The sequence below is a fragment of the Struthio camelus genome, chromosome 3, assembly GCF_040807025.1.
Source record: "Struthio camelus isolate bStrCam1 chromosome 3, bStrCam1.hap1, whole genome shotgun sequence".
NCBI classification, from domain to species: domain Eukaryota; kingdom Metazoa; phylum Chordata; class Aves; order Struthioniformes; family Struthionidae; genus Struthio; species Struthio camelus.
The window spans coordinates 61,210,114-61,226,518 of NC_090944.1; the positions used below are offsets into that span (position 1 = coordinate 61,210,114).

The window sequence follows — 16,405 nt, forward strand, 5'->3', positions numbered from 1 at the left end:
ATCGAACAACCAGATGCTTCAGTTCCTACTCAGAGGTGCGGAAAGAGTGGCAGTAGCTTAAAGCATCCTCATCATGCAGCCAAGCAGATTTTTATGCTCTTACAAACGAGAAGCTGGTGCCCCTCAAAAGGAAGAGACCGTAGTTTTCATTTAATTAATGTGATATTTGGAAAAAACGGACAAGCCTGTGAAAACACCAGCCTTTCTTACAGCCAAAGACATGCCTTCTTTCCTTGCCAATATATATCAGTTCCTATCTACATGACTGCTTATGCATCACACCCTAAAGCATCACAAGGTATTAAAAAATTAACTAGCCCAGGAGAGGGGACCAGAGCTGCAAGCCACGGGGTGGAGGCACCGCTGGGCTTTGGCACATGCTGAGTTAGAAAGTCTCTGAGTAGCAGCTTCTGGGGCAAAACCAGGGATTGGGGAAGGGAGCATCACCCAAGTCGGGGTTTGGAGCACCTGCCCAAGGAGCCCAGCCCTACATCCCAGCAAACATCTGCGACTGAGTTAGGACTAGATCACTAAACTCCCAAATCCTCTTTAACCATAAATCCCGCCTTCCTCTCCTAAGGAAACACCGAGATTCAGACTTGCGCCTGCCACACGCCAGGGCCTTTCCCAGGGGCTCAATTACAGCCTCCTCGGGAGGGGATGGAGCCCCACTCAGGCAGGTGGAAAGTGTTTACCGGTTATTATGGGAGGAGGAGATGGGCGGGTAGCTGGCTCGTCACCAGGCTGAGCTTCGTTAGCCCAGCAGCGCTCCTCACCCGGGACGATGACCGAACTGCTCCAGATGGGAGGCTTTTTGCCTGAGCTAAAAGCACTCCAGCTATTTCGCCTGCTCGCTGACCTCCGCACCGGTGGGATGCTGGCGGCCTGCCCAGGAGCAGCGTGCGGCAGCTGACGGCCCTGGCTGCAGCCCGTGGTGGCAAAAGGCTGCAAGGGGGTCCAAAGCCACACAGGAGTCAAAATCAGGGCCTCGAGCACGTGCCTTGGCTGGTGGACGCCTTGCAGTTAGCGCCTGGCTGTAGCAGCCGGCAGAGCTGGGCAGATTTATTTCCGCAACGAGGGTGTCATTATCTTTGGTGTTGCAGCTGATACGTGCAGGCAGGGTGGGAGAGGGGAGGGAAAGCTGTTCTGATTAGTACCTGATGTTCCTGGAGTTCAAATAAAACGCTTACACGGTTCCTATAGTGCCTTGATCAGCTCCTGCTCCCGGCTGCAGGGAACTGCGGGAAGAGTCGCCCCGGGGGAACGGCGGCCAGAGCCTCGCGGGTGGGTGGCACTTAGCGCTTCTCAGCTTCGCCCAGCGGGGCGGGCTCCCTTTCTCACGAGGGCTATGAAAAGTCTTCTGTCCTTCTCCACCGTTTATACACCGGACATGAGGCTAGACCCACCAGTAAATGACAGCAGCTGCCGGCCTCCCCCCTCCATCCAAGATAGCTGCAAGCCTGTCGGAGGAAAGAGGCTGTGGCTGTAATCACCAGCCAAGGGTCCTCGCCAGGGTCTCGATCCAGTGCGGCTCGTGGTGGCCGGCGTGCGTTTGAGGCTCTATGGGACACGGCTGGATGGAGAAATGGCAAAGCCACAGGCTGTTGGCTTCAACTGGCTGCATAGAAATGCCCCTGGCAGTTAGGTAGCCTCATTCAGTGTTCAGTCTCCTGGGGTTATTTCTGTTCTGACCGCGTGTACATATCTTTATTTGAAGTGGTGTTTGCGGCGCAAAGGAAGGAGCGCGGAGCAGCCTGCCTCCTCAAGGACATGATGCCCTGGGAGCACTGTGTGAAATCTGGCCTTCATGTCAGCGCTCCCAGGTCCATCAGTCACGCCTGCAGGCCTAAGGATATCTGTGGCCGCGACTGAAGGACCAGTCTCTGTCCCCTCTTTAGCTTGCCAAACCCCAGAAAGCAGCAGGTACTGGGAGTATTTCATCTCACTTGAGCTTCACGTACTTCATGAGCCTGAGAGACAGGGAAAAAAACCTGAAAGGCGCTCTCTGCACACTGTTAACAGCACTGTTGGCAGAGTAGGGTTTAAAAGCAAAGACAAAGTCCAGCCTGAACCTAAGCCCCCCCCCCCCCCCAAAGTTGTAGACCTGCTGCCAGTTTTGGATTAGGAAACTTAGAGAATAGGTATCTCAGTTTATTTCAGCACTGCAAATACTGAAAGCCTGTCTCTCTCCTTCCCCAAAATCAAGGCTACAGTAATTGCTTTCTGAAGGCCTCTTTTCTGTTTCTGGAATCTTCCCGCTCACTTCACTGGAAGCTGGATCAAGCTCTGAACTCTTTAAAGTTAGTATCTCATCTGTACACTATTTTAAAGCAGACTGTGATGTGTCATATTGGGGGCCCATCATGGAAAGTACAGATTAACATTCAAACACAGGGTGACTATTTCATTGGCAAGGCAGATAATGTGAAGCCTTTTTGTAGTGAGCAGTCGCTGGTCCTTCAGGAGTTGGAAAATTTCTTGTCTGTTAGGCAGAAAACGTCAGTGTTGAGTGCCACTTCTTATATTTTCTACTGCATCTATTTATTCCGAAAACTCTCTCAATCATAAATGTTTTGCTTCCAAATGATTAACTGCTCGAAAAAAAGCACTGTAATATTGCTTGACTTTTAAAAATTAGTGGAGCGAATTTATGAAGAAACATTACGACGACCATTTCATTGCTTAGTGTAACGTTTGTGACCACCGCTTTCTCCAGTTGCCTGCACTCCGCTAGCTCCTCCCTGGCTCTGCACCGCGAGGGAAACGGGCCCTTTCTTCCCTCTCCTGCTGTTTAAATTGCCAGGCACGTGCCTACAGACATCTTCTCCACTAATTTTTTTTAGGCCTTTGCTTTGGCATTTGTTAGTTACGCCCCGAGAGACACCTAAACGGAACGAAAGTGGTACCTATACGTTCGCTTACGCAATGCTTCTAATTAAGCCTTGCAAAATGACAAAAACCCTCTTGCCATTTGTTAAAATTTTCCCCACAGCCTTATGTATCCTCTTAATTAAGAGCAGAAGCTAGAGAGTAATACCTATTTTATTCCCCCTCGCTTCCAATTAGTCATCCATTGATCATTACCCACTCGACGTTTGACAATGAGCAGAGCCGCCACTCTCAGCAAGGCCAGGGTAGCGGTATGTATTTCTGCAGCAATGACACGTCTGAAATAACGCAAGTGGAGCAGCGTGGGTGAGTGATGGGGCGAGAGGTAGGGGGAAGGGGAAGGGGAGGCCACCCATGTGGAACAAAAGACGCGTAACATATGCAAATGTTCAGTATGTGGTATGTGCTGTAGACGCGGGACGTATGTGATGAGGTCATACACAAAGCTCGGCTGGAGGCCTCACTGTGTTGGGGAGGCATGGGAATTTGCGGGAAAAACTTCAGTTCTCCTCTGATCAAAAGTACCTAGTCCTCTTCCTTGAAGACGTAAATCAGTTCCTGTTGTGGCTCTTTGCCGTTGCTGTTTCTAGAAGACCAGGAGTTTATCATCTGCTGCTCGGTAGTCACCCAGGCTGGGGTCTGAGGCTTGCACAAACGCAGCTCACTTCAAGTCTCTGCCGGCCCCAGACCAGCTTGCAGGAATGCCCAGGCTGCAGAGGGTGGCTGGCCGGAGAGTGTACCAGCCCTCCGGCAACGGCCCAGGACCCTTTTGCTAGGACCATTGCAGCAGGTTTTGAACACCCCAGGACCCTTCCTGTGCAAGTAGCAGATTCTGGCTGGGAAAATTCAGCTGCCTTAATCACAGAAGCAAATAAAGTGCAGGTGAAGCCAAGGCATTTGGGCAGGCTTTTGGCATGTAGCTCAGCTCCAGGTCTGCGGATAAGGCTGTAACAGTTGAGAAAGCTTTCCTGCAGCCTTTTCTTCTCCCTTCCCTCCCTCCCCCCCCCCCCCCCCCCCAATGAAAATGCACCATTACAGGCCCATGCATCTGTTACAGGCCTCGGGGATTTTGTACGTGGCTGTGACAGTAGGTATCTGAGCAAACTTCACGAGACTCCAGGTGCGGGGCTCAGTAGCAAAGGCTGATGCATAAAAAAGCAAATCAGAGCCCTCAGCAAGCTATGCCTCTGCTGTGGAGGAAGGAGGATAATCTCATTTCTTTGCTCTTTGCCCTTTTTGCTATTCACAGAGCTTAATGCTGAATTATTCCCAACAATGAGCAGAACAATCAAACTCCCATCTGGCTTACTCAGTCAGACGTAACACTTTCCCTTCAGTCACGGACACGCCGCTCTTGCAATTTCTTGACCAACTTAAATATATTCTGTTTACCCTCCCCCTTCCCTTCTCCCCTGTAACAGAGAAGATATTTACATTTGGTAGCAGAAACTGCAATGCAGGCTCGCCAGTCTGTCATAATCTGATCACATAAATCCCCGGCCACAGCGAAACACAGATGCTGCAAGCACAGCTGGTGCTGCAACCTTTAGATCTCCCTGTGCATGACATGATGTACAGCTGACAAGTTAATGACCTGTTTTTCCTGGGAGGGAAGTCTTCTCCCCTTTCTGCTCCTCCGGCATGCTCACGCCGCGGGCCCCCCGACTGCAGCCCTTCCCTTTGGAGGAACCTTTTTTTCCTCCCCCACTTTGAAGTCAGCTGTAGGCTGCTCTTTGCATTAGCCAGAGACCGGCACCATCACAGCGCTGCGGCGACAGTGCTGGCTGTACCGCCCCGCTTCCGGCCTGGGAATAAAGGTTGTGACCGATCAAGTAGTGGGAGCCCTTGAAAAAAGAAAGAAAGAAAAAATCTCGTGGGTTGTTGGCACCATCCTGTTCTCCTAATCCACTCATGTCCTGGTCCTACGAGTGCATTTTTGTTAAGCATTCAAGCTACAGGGAAGCAACAGAAGGAGATGGATGGATGTTTATATATATTCAGATGTTTTCATGTCTGATATATATGCAGACCCTGAATTGGGTTTTGATATACATACGTAAGTATGCTGGTTGTATTAAAAGTCAACAGAAGAATTCTCACAGATTTAAGGTAAGCTAGGATTTCCCCTCTAACATTCAAAGGGAAGCTCAGTAACTTCTTTTTAGCTGTCAGAGATTCTCCTGATAAATTCAGAAGCCCTGGGAGGGAGAGGCTAACATCCTATGCAAGCGGGACCCTGGCAAAGGACTTTTTTTTTTTTTTTTTGTGCTGAAAGAACATGGATTCTGTTTTAGTCTATATAGGAAAAGCCTAAATCAAATTGTGCCCTTCCTCTGTTCAGATGGTAGGGAATACTGCCCCAATTAACAGAAACTCCTTCAGCGATGAATTTGCCTGCGTGCGAGTCACAGGAAATTATTATGACTGCTTAGTGAGAGTGCAGAATACAATGAGATTTCTGAGCTACAAACAGCCTTCAATTATTCTTGAAAGATAGACAGACCCTCAAAGTGACACTACTTGAGAAAATAAATATCCTTTTGTCTGCACTGCTGCTGGTAATTTCCCATTAGACAGGAAAAGCCTTTGATGAATGAATATAGTCACACATTGGAAGAGGAGCTACTATACATATCCTAATAGCTCTTGTATACTTCGGTTCTGCCTCATGTAAGGCTCTTAAACCTTTATGGTACAATATGGTAGCATTCATTAGTGCACTGAATTCCTTACTGCAGTATTTGAGAAAAGGATGGTGCATACTGAAATGAATTCGAGCAGCTTTTCACTCACCTTGAAGCTATGTGGTAAGGTCAAACACATTTAGCAGATCTGTCTTCTTGGTCTGCAGTTAGTCCCTTCCACTCGGGAGACTTCATGAGGAACACTTGCATTGGAGATACATGTTCCACTTCCAATTACTTTTGTAATTTCAAGAGTTAATCAGTTTTCCATTTCGTATTTACATTGCTTTTCTACAGTGGCAATTAAAAAAAAAAAAGCGTCAGATAGATAGAACTAAGTGTCAGATGAATACCTTTTGCCTAAGCCGAGCAATATAATGTTAGTGCCTTTATCAAACTTTGGATCTCTTGGAATATCAACCAAGTCGCACATCATTTCCTTCCCATAAAATGATATTAATAGGCACTAATTGTATTAACCACCCCTTTCATGGCAGTGTTGCATTTCTGCCTGTCATTTTTCCTGGGGCTGGTGGTGGATTAATCAGCCTATAGTTATCTGGGCCTTCTCACTGATTGCTTCTAGATGTTGGCAGAAACTTCACTATCACACCGAAGACTGGTTAGGAGTGAGATGCGTTGGTGTGGGGAGCACCTCGGCCAATTGTCTTTAGATATCTGGATGTGATTTGTTTAGCCTTAGATTTAAGAACTATTGGAGGGAACAGGAGATTTTTAATCTGATAGTTCTACTTCTACAGTCACCGCACAGCTATGTGTAGTTTGTACACAGTGCCTATGAATAGCTTTCTATTAATTCATAGCAAAGATGCTAACAACCTTATTTAAATTTTTGCTAATGTTTTTATTTGAGAGATTAAAAAACCCAAACAACAGAACTCTCAACATTAAGAAAAAGAAGCAGAATTGCTACCGATGAGAAATGGTCTGGATTTGCCACTCAGCAATGGCAGAAGTCTGCATACAAAAGAGCTGCAGGCAGAGAGGCAGCAGAGTCCAACATGGTACTCATAGACTGAATGTGATACAAGAAACAACAAACCCAAGAATCAGAAATAACCGCTGTAAAACCCCAGCAACTCCCCATTTGAGTCTCACTTCCAGTGAGAAACATATGCAAAACCAATGTTTTAGCCTCATCCTCTATTATGGATGGAAATGGTACTTAAATTAGTCGCACACAAAACACTGCTTAGGAACTTGGCAGAGTTATCATGCTTTGCTACCAAGCGCTTGTTTGAGTACATTACGTTTTGACTTCAATAGCCAGGTGTGTTCCTCTGAAGTGCTCAGTTCAGTGGATTATCTTTTAAGGCAAGGGGGTAGCTGTGGGGAAAAGAGGACCACAACTCAGTTAGTTTGTACGTATTAAAAGAAGGCCGATTAAAAAAAGTCCAAAAGAGGTCTGGCCTTTAAGTATTTCACAGCGTTAGGAACAGTAACATTATACATATCATGTACATAACATTACATATAGTCTCTGCATGTAAAATGTTAACCAATTTATCATGGAAATCTGGTAACAAGCAACTTTGCCACATAAATTCACACTTCAAGAAAGGCTAAGTTTGTGGGATCCTTCTTTGAAAGAGGGTTTTCAGTCAATGTTTTGTATAGAAAATATTAAAACGATGACAACTCGTTCTCTGAATCTCCATTTGTTAGTGTGTTAGATTTCAGAAACTGAAAGAGGTCCTCTTTAGAAAATGTGTGAATATTCAGAATATGAATCCATCACCGAAGTGTTAAAAGTTTTAAGTGTCAGGAGGTCTTACTTGGCTGCAACACTTTAAAGCAATAACAACAATAAAAGGCATAGAAACTATTTTCCTGTAACACTTGCAAATGCAAAAGTATTCACATTAAAAGCAAGGCAGCTCTTAAAGAATAAATTGCTCTTTAGAACAGAGAAAAGGGAGATAGATGATCTATGCTTTCACCTATCAATCATCCCTAAAGTTGAACTCCAGCTGTTTAAAAACATAATGGCTTCATAATTTGGAAAAGGATGCCCCACAGGTAACTGGTCTGTATACTCTTATTAAATATGGTGCCTAAAATGGCTTGATACCCCTGCTGGTAAAGTTTTATCTCCTCTCCACCGTTAGCTCCACAATTTAAACAAAAAAACAACTATCCAAATGTAAAATGCTCTTTTTTTAATTACTAAATTAAGAAAGTTAAACAGTTTTAAAATGTAAACTTGCAAATAAACCATAACAAAATGTAATTAAGACTTTAAAATTTGCAACTCAGTATTAAAAACTCAATAGAAGTAGAAAGGAATTTTTTTTTTGGTTAAACGTAAGTAATTCAAGGCTGGTACAGACAACTGAAAAGGTAATACTTCGTTCTGTGCATCCCCCATGAAATGTAAAGAAGTGCATAGTAATTCCACTGGAGAACTTGCAGACATAGAGAAAGTAATTTCATTAGCAGTACAGGACATTCAACACACTTATTTTACAATGGAAAATGTTACACATAAAACAGAAAAATCTTAGTTGCAGGACCAACAGTTTAGCAGGGTGACATGGCTAAAATGCTATGATTGTAAGACCATTTGAATGTGGTTACACTGCTTAATAAATCTTTTTGAAACATTTCAGTATATATGTTTTGATACAAGAAGTCCTTGTGGTTTCAATTTTCCAGTTCAAACGGTGATGGTGTAGTTTTCTTGCTTTAAATATGTTCATTTTAATTTCAAGAACAAATCATCACACACTTGTCAAACATTGGAAACATTACTGTAAATACAGCACATGATTCCTGAAAGAGCAAAGTTACAACCATCTACAGGTACATAGTCATAAACAAAAAGTGCAATCCAATTTAAAAAAATCATGCTTGGCAAAAGCCAAAAATTAGATCACTGGCTTTCAGAATCCCACCAGTGTTTTCATGTCTGCAGTAAAATTATCACTTTCTGGGTACTGCTGCAGCAGGATTCATTCCATTCAAAATGAGTTTCCTCTGCAATAGCACCCATTTACTGTATGTACAGGTATGTATATATATTATATATATTTTATATATAAAAAAGCAAAAAACCAAACACCTGTCCTGATTTTTTTTTTTTTGTTAAAACATGAAAAAAAAAAGTTTTAGACAAAAGAGGCCACTTCTGGAAAATAATACTTTTAGTTGAATCAGGAGAAGACTAGTTAAAATCACATAGGTTTTGCGTTTTAAAAAAAGGAAAGCACTAGGATCAGTTATTGGCACTGAGTTACTATTTACAATGAACAGAGTTTTTGCAGTTTACATAACATCAATACAATGCAGTTTAGGAGTCTCTGATTAAGAAAAAACAAGTGTTTTTCTCCTTTTCATCAAGGACATTCAGATTATTAGGACAAGTGGTCATAGGCAAGGGCTGAGGCAGTTCGCAGCTGCGGGGCCCCCCCGCATGTGCGCTGCGGTGCTGGAAGATGCTGCACTCTGGAGAAGCCGGTCACTGAGTTGGAAGCTAAAGAGCAGGTGGGCAGGGCTGAAAACACCTGGTAATTCATGACAGTGTGTGGAGACCAGGGGTTTACAGGTTGTCGCCGGGCTGGTACTGGGGTTCTGTTGCGGTGAAGTAGTCTTCAAGGAAACCCTGCAAATATTCGAAAGTTGGACGCTCCTCTGGGTCTTTTTTCCAGCAGTGGATCATAAGCTCGTGCAAGGAGATGGGACAGTCCTGAGGACATGGCATCCTATAACCACGTTCTACTTGCTCCAAAACTTCACGGTTATTCATGCCTAGTAAGGAACACACAAATCCACACTGTTAAAGTACAGGAAAATTAACCCTATTCTTCATATACAACTGTATTTACAATACATACCATTTTCTCACGCATACTTATTTATTTTGGTTAAGACAAGCAATACAAAACCATCTCAAAGTCTTATTTCAGCTTTCCATCTATTGCAAGATAACCTGGCTTAATTTTCTTTCTCAGCAGAGGGTTTTAAAAAACAGTGAGGAGTAAAATGCTGCTCCCATGGCTACCCTTTTGGTTTAGTGACAGTGATCAGGCCCAAGTTACACAGGGTAGAATTTGGCACTTTCCCAACACACCAAAAGTAGCTCTGAGATATACTATGTGAGCAGGTTAAAGAAAAATAAATGCCTTACAACAAACACCAAAATTCTAAAAATTAGGACAAATCTTTGAAACACTCACTCTGAGCATGGGCTTTGTAAATTTTTTTAGTGCCTTCTGAGGTCAAGCTGCCCAGACTTCATGACGACAGACTCCGCTACTTTAGACTACCAGGTACGTCCAGCAGTGCTATCTTTCACATGAGCTCAGAGGCCTCGTGCTGTACTCCCTGGGTCTGTGCTGGCTAGGGTTGTTCCTACCATATCCCAGGGTCCCATCCCAAACCAAAAGAGAACAAGCTGTTTCAGAAGACAAGTCAAATGCCAGGCAAAACATCTCCACTGCAAAATCACAGTTCTCTCTCTCAAAAGAAGTTTTAAAAAAGAAAATAAGTTACATTACTGCCATCCTTGTCTTTGTGTAGGAAGCCAGGCCCCTTGCTACCTTGCCTTTCCTATGTAACCTCCTCAGTCCTTATTTCCTCTGATGAAACATTTTTCACCTCAGTTTTCAACTTCAGGTTAGCTATCTCTTCCAGTTATTCCTTTGGGCTTTTTAACAGTATCAAGGGTAAGGCCGGCACCATAGGCACGCAGAAGTATTTTAGAGAAAGTATGTGCGTTGACTGCAAGCTTTACAAACTGCTTTCCTGCCAGTTGGCAAGCACAGCCCTAGTCCACTGCTGAAAAATACCTGCAGACTTCACTGCCCCAGCTTAGTGGGTTCTGCCGAGCAGCTCTGCAGGGGAACCGGGAGCAACGCTGTCATTCTTGAAACCAGCACTTTGGTGCTGCTCCTCTTGCTAGCTTATCCTCCCCTGGGCTTCCACGACTCCGTCCTTTCCTGGGTCTCCTCTACCTGTTTTTCCAGGGTGTCCTCTGGAAAATCCTTCCTGACCCACCCTCAGGACCCAGAGAATCTTCTGCTCTTCTCTCTCCACCCCATATTTTTGGGTAATCTTATCTATGAGAAATATTCAACCACCGTCTTCAATACAGATTCATTTGTTTACTCTCCACCTTGACCACTGTGAATAACATCCTTATAACATCCAATGCCTGCCTGGCATTTAGACAGGTAATTTAGGTGTAAGCTTGGACTGGGACTTTGTCCTGAGTCCTCATGTCCTGGCTATGTTTAATTCTTAAAGATGTACTGAAAGAAGCATCTGCAAGATACAGCCTTTCCTGTCCATCCGCATCCCCATCTCATGTTATGATTACAAAACCTTTTCCTCTTGACAAAGCAATCTCCTCCTGGTGAAATCCATTCACAATGTCTCTGTCAGGATCATTTTCCTTGCCTATAGCCTTTGTACTCGCTATTTGCTCCCCATTGTCTGCTATGTGAAATACAAGCTGCTTGTCTTCAATTTCAGAGCATCTCACAACCTGCCGCGCTAGCATTTAGTTTCTCTTTCGGTCATGTCCTGGTCGGTTCGCAGTTCCTACCTACCATACCACCTTGGCTTTTTAAATAAGCGCCGCTGTGCTGTTTCTTATGCTGCCTGTTGCACGTGGAGGGAGCTCCTCAGAATAGTGCCTCACCCTCCTTCGATCCTCTCCTTACCACCCCCTTTTGTAGTGATAATTTCAAAAACAAAGGTTTGATTACCGATTTATAGTATTCCTTATCCTGCAGACCAACACTTTAGTACCGCTTTCTTGTGTTTGCTTTTCCACCTGTATCTACCCATTATATTTTTTGTGTTAGATGCTTATGAGTAGGAACAAACTGTATGGCACCTAAAGTGGCGTATGATCAGGACTCAACAGAATGGTGAAAATAATAGAGTAAAAATTGTTCTTCTGTAGGCACCAGACTCTGCCTAGAGTAGAAGTTCTCCTGTCTTACCAACTCCAAAAGACTGACGTTGTTAGGTCATGCAGGTTCACATCACCAGAAAAGTGTGCCACACACTTTTGGATGTTCCTCAATAACCCCAAAAAAACTTAACAAACATATCCCACTTTTTCTTTTTAAATTGCAAAAGAATATAATGGTCTGTGAGGCACCACCACCCCAAAGGCAGTATCAACCCAAACCTTCTGGCTTTGCTGGTTTTGAGATGCTACAAGAAAAAATGGGCATGTTGCCCAAGTCATAGTCTCAATTTTTTTTTTTAATTTGCTTTTTGAACAACAAACTGCACTATTTTGTCTTATTCTCATCTCTAAATCAGCTGAATTAGCTCAGGTTTTGGGGTAAAAACTTCTGTGTTTTGCTTCCCTTACATAGTGAAGCCTAAGAAAACGAGTGTTAACAGTAACTCGTATATTGTATATACCTACAGTACGAGCAAACTGCATTCTTTGTTTTTATTTTGGCAGTACTCCTTTAAGTACAACATGGATGGAAGCAACAGCAGCAGAAAAGCTCCTTCCCAACTGATTTGTTTTTCTAAGATATCAAATGTTTGGTATTTTTATGCAGTGCATTACTCAGTGCTGCAAAGCATACTCTGAAACTTGATAACGAAGTTACACGCTGGAAGAAAAACCCGGAGGAGAGAAGCGGGGGAGGGAAAACGCAAATAGCTAGCTCTTCACTTCCCATTTCTTGTAAAAAGGTGGAAAAGAGAACATGAAAGAGACAGTGCTGACTGAAGTCACAGTCATTTCTGTCCCTGGAAAGTCAGTGAAGCTAGGTTTTGCAGTATTATCCAGAAAAACACCCTCTTTTTCTTTCTCCTTTTCCCTCCTCTGAATAAATCCCAGATAAGAAACCAAATCAAGTGACCTTCACGTTCCTTATTGGAATTCATTTCTCTACCAAGCGCTGCAGAATCTAGGATTATCCAATATATATTCGGTTGGTTTTAAGATGTGCTAGTAGATGGAAAAGAGAGTTTCAAATACATTTTTTTCAAAATCTTATTTGGATTATTAGTCAGACTTACTAAAAGAGCAATGTTTTAGGGATACTATTTTTTCCTTCTTACAGGGCCTGTTTATGTTTACAAACCTATTATCTAGATTCACTTATCTTATCCTACACGTTCCAGCGTTTCCCTTCTGATAGCAGGAGCCTGCTGTATCTGCACTTCTAACACCACAGAGAGAATATTTGAGCAGCTGGTATAACTCTTCTCTCCTAATGAATTCCCAAGAGTTTCAAGTCTTTTTGTAAATAATAAATGAAATTCTGATTGCAGTACACTTCCAGACCCCTTAAAAGTTTATTTTACAAAACCCTAAGTCTGTGGAATAAACTACTCAGCAATGTTCTCCTGCAGACTACAGCTCTTTTACCTTCTTAAAAACCTGTTTGTGTTCATGATGTTTCTAGAACTAGCATTTGGACCAAAAAGAAAACATCCAATTTCCAAAGGGCAGCTTTTTTCTATTAGCTCTTCATTCCCCAAGAACAGCAAAGACCAAATAACCCCCTGCCATCCAGCTGTGCTAGTAGAACAGCAGTCTTAGCATACCACAGAATATGTCCATTTTAAAACCTGACGGAATAAAAATATACTGCCCATACGGACTGGGGACAGAAACACAATGCTGCTTGATTTTTCCTAGAAAAGCTGCACTAGTAAGAGATGTAAGCTTATATTTCACATAGGTCACTTTGGGCAATCCAAACCCAGTGACGGCAGTGATGGTTTTAAGCCACTTTATTCTCTCTTCCTTCTTTTGGACTGAGAATTATCTTTCAGGATCCACTGCATACTCTCAGTCCAACGACCAAACTACACAGATACAGATGCTTAAAACAAGACCCTTGCAACAACAGTATATCTGCTGTGCATCCCCAGAAATGCTGTGTTTCAGAGGTTAAAGGTTCTCCAAGGACCCATAGTTGTGCCTCTGCTCACGTTCAAAGGTTTCTCAGACATATTTGCAGTGGGCAGCTTGGCACTCCTCTAGTGCAGTTGTAAGGTAAAATTGTTTAGCTCTCCAGAGGGGCTAGATCACGTTGACACTGACAGCACGCCCTCCAAGAGAGAGGTACAACAGTGAGCATGGCTGGATTTATGAGTTTTCGTTGGTTCGATGTAGAAACAGAATTCCTAACTTCTGTGGGTAACCCTAAAGAAAAGCCAGAAGCGAGGGGAGAGGGATGGGACGTGGGGCTCAGACAGGGAGATGATTTCATACATAGGAACAATAGCTCCTGTAACAGGGAATGGGAAAGCTACTCCTGAATGTGGATAACCTTTGAATCATAATGCTGTTTGCTACAGGGAATAAGATGAACTTAATTATTCCTGTGGAAAAGTAGTAACAAGTTATAAGCACCTGGAAGTCATACCATTTCATTTAGAACTCCTAAGAACTCCTCACCCTCAAAACACCCTCAGGGCTAGGTTATCTAAATCTGCCTTTTGTTTTTTAATAAATTATCATTTGCTAGATATAATGGATGCAACTAGGAGCTACAGCGTTTGTGAGTGGAACTTTCCTATCTAGTAAAGAACATACCTGAACGTATCTGCGCTATATGTTAAGTACGCATCTCTCTTGACTTCTTATTTACCATCCATGATGATGGTATGTACACATGCTGCCTCACAGACGGGTGCTCGGCCCAGGCCCTCGGGAGTGCGCCATGCACTCTTTCACATTTCCGGCCCGAGCCTCCCCAGCTGACAGGGAGGCTGAACACAGCTCCCCACTGACTGCAGAGGTGCTTGAGTCTGAGCTCAAAGCCCAGCCTGGTTGGAGACAGCACCGTGGATGGTATCATGGTGGCTGTCAGGCTAGACATAAAATGTAAATGCTCTCAATGTGACAAGTGCAGAGAGTTCAAAAGGGGCAAGTCAAAGGTGCTGGTTGAGTGAAACTGAGATTCGTGTCTATCCAAAAGGTAACATGTTAAAACCAACAATCTCTCTGGACTACCGCCAGAGAATCGCAGCCTCCTACTCTTAAACTCCATTTAAGAAAATACTAAGACCCAAGAGGAAGTTGAAAAAAGGGAAAGAAACAGAAACTGAAAAAGGTTGACTATGCAGATTGTTTTTCAAAACTTGGCTCCTCTTCTGCCCATATCCAGTTTTCATTTCCCGAGTGTGATGGCAAAAAAAGAACCTCAACACCCCAAAAGACTGTGAAAGTTGCTTATTTCAATCTGCTGTCTTGTGAAAAGAAAGGGAAAGCATTAGGGAATGGCAGTGAAAGCTTTTATAAATTAGTTATCACAGCAATCCATTAGGTCCACTGACAGAGAAGCAGGCTTGGCTAAAGGATGAAGATGATGGCATGTGTTAAAAAGTCTGACTCTTGCTTGTGAGAGCTATTAGGTCTGGGGGACAAGGCTTGACCATGAACCCTGGCTTGATCTTCACCTCTGCCAGCAAAATCTTTATTACTCACATACCCTGCCACTGCTCCAGCCTGCCTTCTGAAGGGGACATCTGAACAGGTTCTGACTGAAATCTGGGAGATGATGAATGCCAAGTCCTGCACATACACTATCTAGTCCTGTCCACATACTGCCCGCCTTCTCCTTTTGTCCTCTGCGTTGTCCTTCTCCCTCCTAAGCAAGCTTAAAACAATGCTTGGTTCTAAATGGCATGAGGTAGAGCAGCCTGCAGGCATGGTTACCACCACAGAACTGGGGCGTGTGATACAAATAACCACTCCAGGCACCAAGAGTCCAGTAAGAGAGCAATTCCTTTGTTTGAGGGCCTCTCCCTGCTCCCCTGGCCTGCTACGAGCAAGAGCATAGGGACAATGTGCCCACAACTCTTTCAGAAATTGGACGTTACAGCAGGGTGTCAGCTCCATGACCCTTTCTGTTTCAAGGTTGACCCCTTCCTGAGCTTCCAAATCCCCATGGCTTGGGCGGCAGAGTGGGTCGGCGGTGCCTGTGAACTGCACACTCTCACCTACAGCTTGTCTGCTGCACCTTGGTGAGGAGGGCAGAGTCCTGTCCCTTGGGGTGGCTCACCTCCTGTTTCTCCCTCCTCATGCAAGCCATGATGTGAAGGTAGGAAAGGCCCTTCTCCTGTGGCGATGTGTGAACCCTTCTCCCTACCCCAGACAGGAATCAGAATTCACAAAGCTTTATCCTTCCTTCCCAAGTGTGAAGTAGGAGATGGATGGTCCTTTCTAGGTCGGGGAAAACAGCGTCCTCTCTGAGGTACTCAGGAGGGCCATGCCATTCTGGGAAGTCTGAGCCCTCTGTCAATCCCACTTACATACCTGGGCTTTTGAGAAGGCCTCAATTCTTCAGTTTCCCTATTGTATCAGTGTATAAAAGCCTCCTCAGTCAGGGTCTGGGATATGAGACCTAGTTTAAATCTCTAAGGACTAATACAAAGCTTAAATAGAGGCCGCCCTTCGGTAAAACTGACCGAGGTGGGAGTGATGATGGTCACGGGAATGGTTAAGGGCTCCAGGCTGAGGCAAAGGTGGGAGTCACAGCAGGGAGGAAGGGTCCTAGTGCAGAGCTCATGCAGTGTGTAACCAGGGAAGTATGTGACCATCCAGTAAATTGCTCCCTCTTGTCATACATAGCCCATAAAAAGTTGTTTCTAGCTACTTGATCTCTTCCTAACATGGGTAGGGGAGAATGAGCCGGAAAGACTGTCAGCATGTGGGGGCTTTATGGGCTAAGGGGTGAAGGGGGAGGACAGCACTGAAAGAGGAGAGATGCCACCAGTTGTCTTTGATGTGCTCAAACTGCCACGTAATAAAACTGTCTGTATTTTCAGGACACAAACCATGCCTGAGACTTCTGTCATGGATCCTATAAGAAATTATATAC

General features: G+C 44.2%; 1 protein-coding gene across 19 annotated transcripts in view; it reads right to left on the reverse strand.

Moving 5' to 3' along the window:
* Positions 1–7,738: 7,738 nt before the first annotated feature.
* Positions 7,739–16,405, reverse strand: part of FYN (FYN proto-oncogene, Src family tyrosine kinase) — a 142,654-nt gene continuing 133,987 nt past the window's right edge. For all 19 annotated transcript variants that reach the window (XM_068938081.1, XM_068938080.1, XM_068938077.1 and 16 more), the window contains one exon: positions 7,739–9,341. In XM_068938081.1, the coding sequence (XP_068794182.1) occupies positions 9,133–9,341 (209 nt within the window). In that variant the 3' untranslated portion in view covers positions 7,739–9,132. The remainder of the gene's footprint in view (positions 9,342–16,405) is intronic.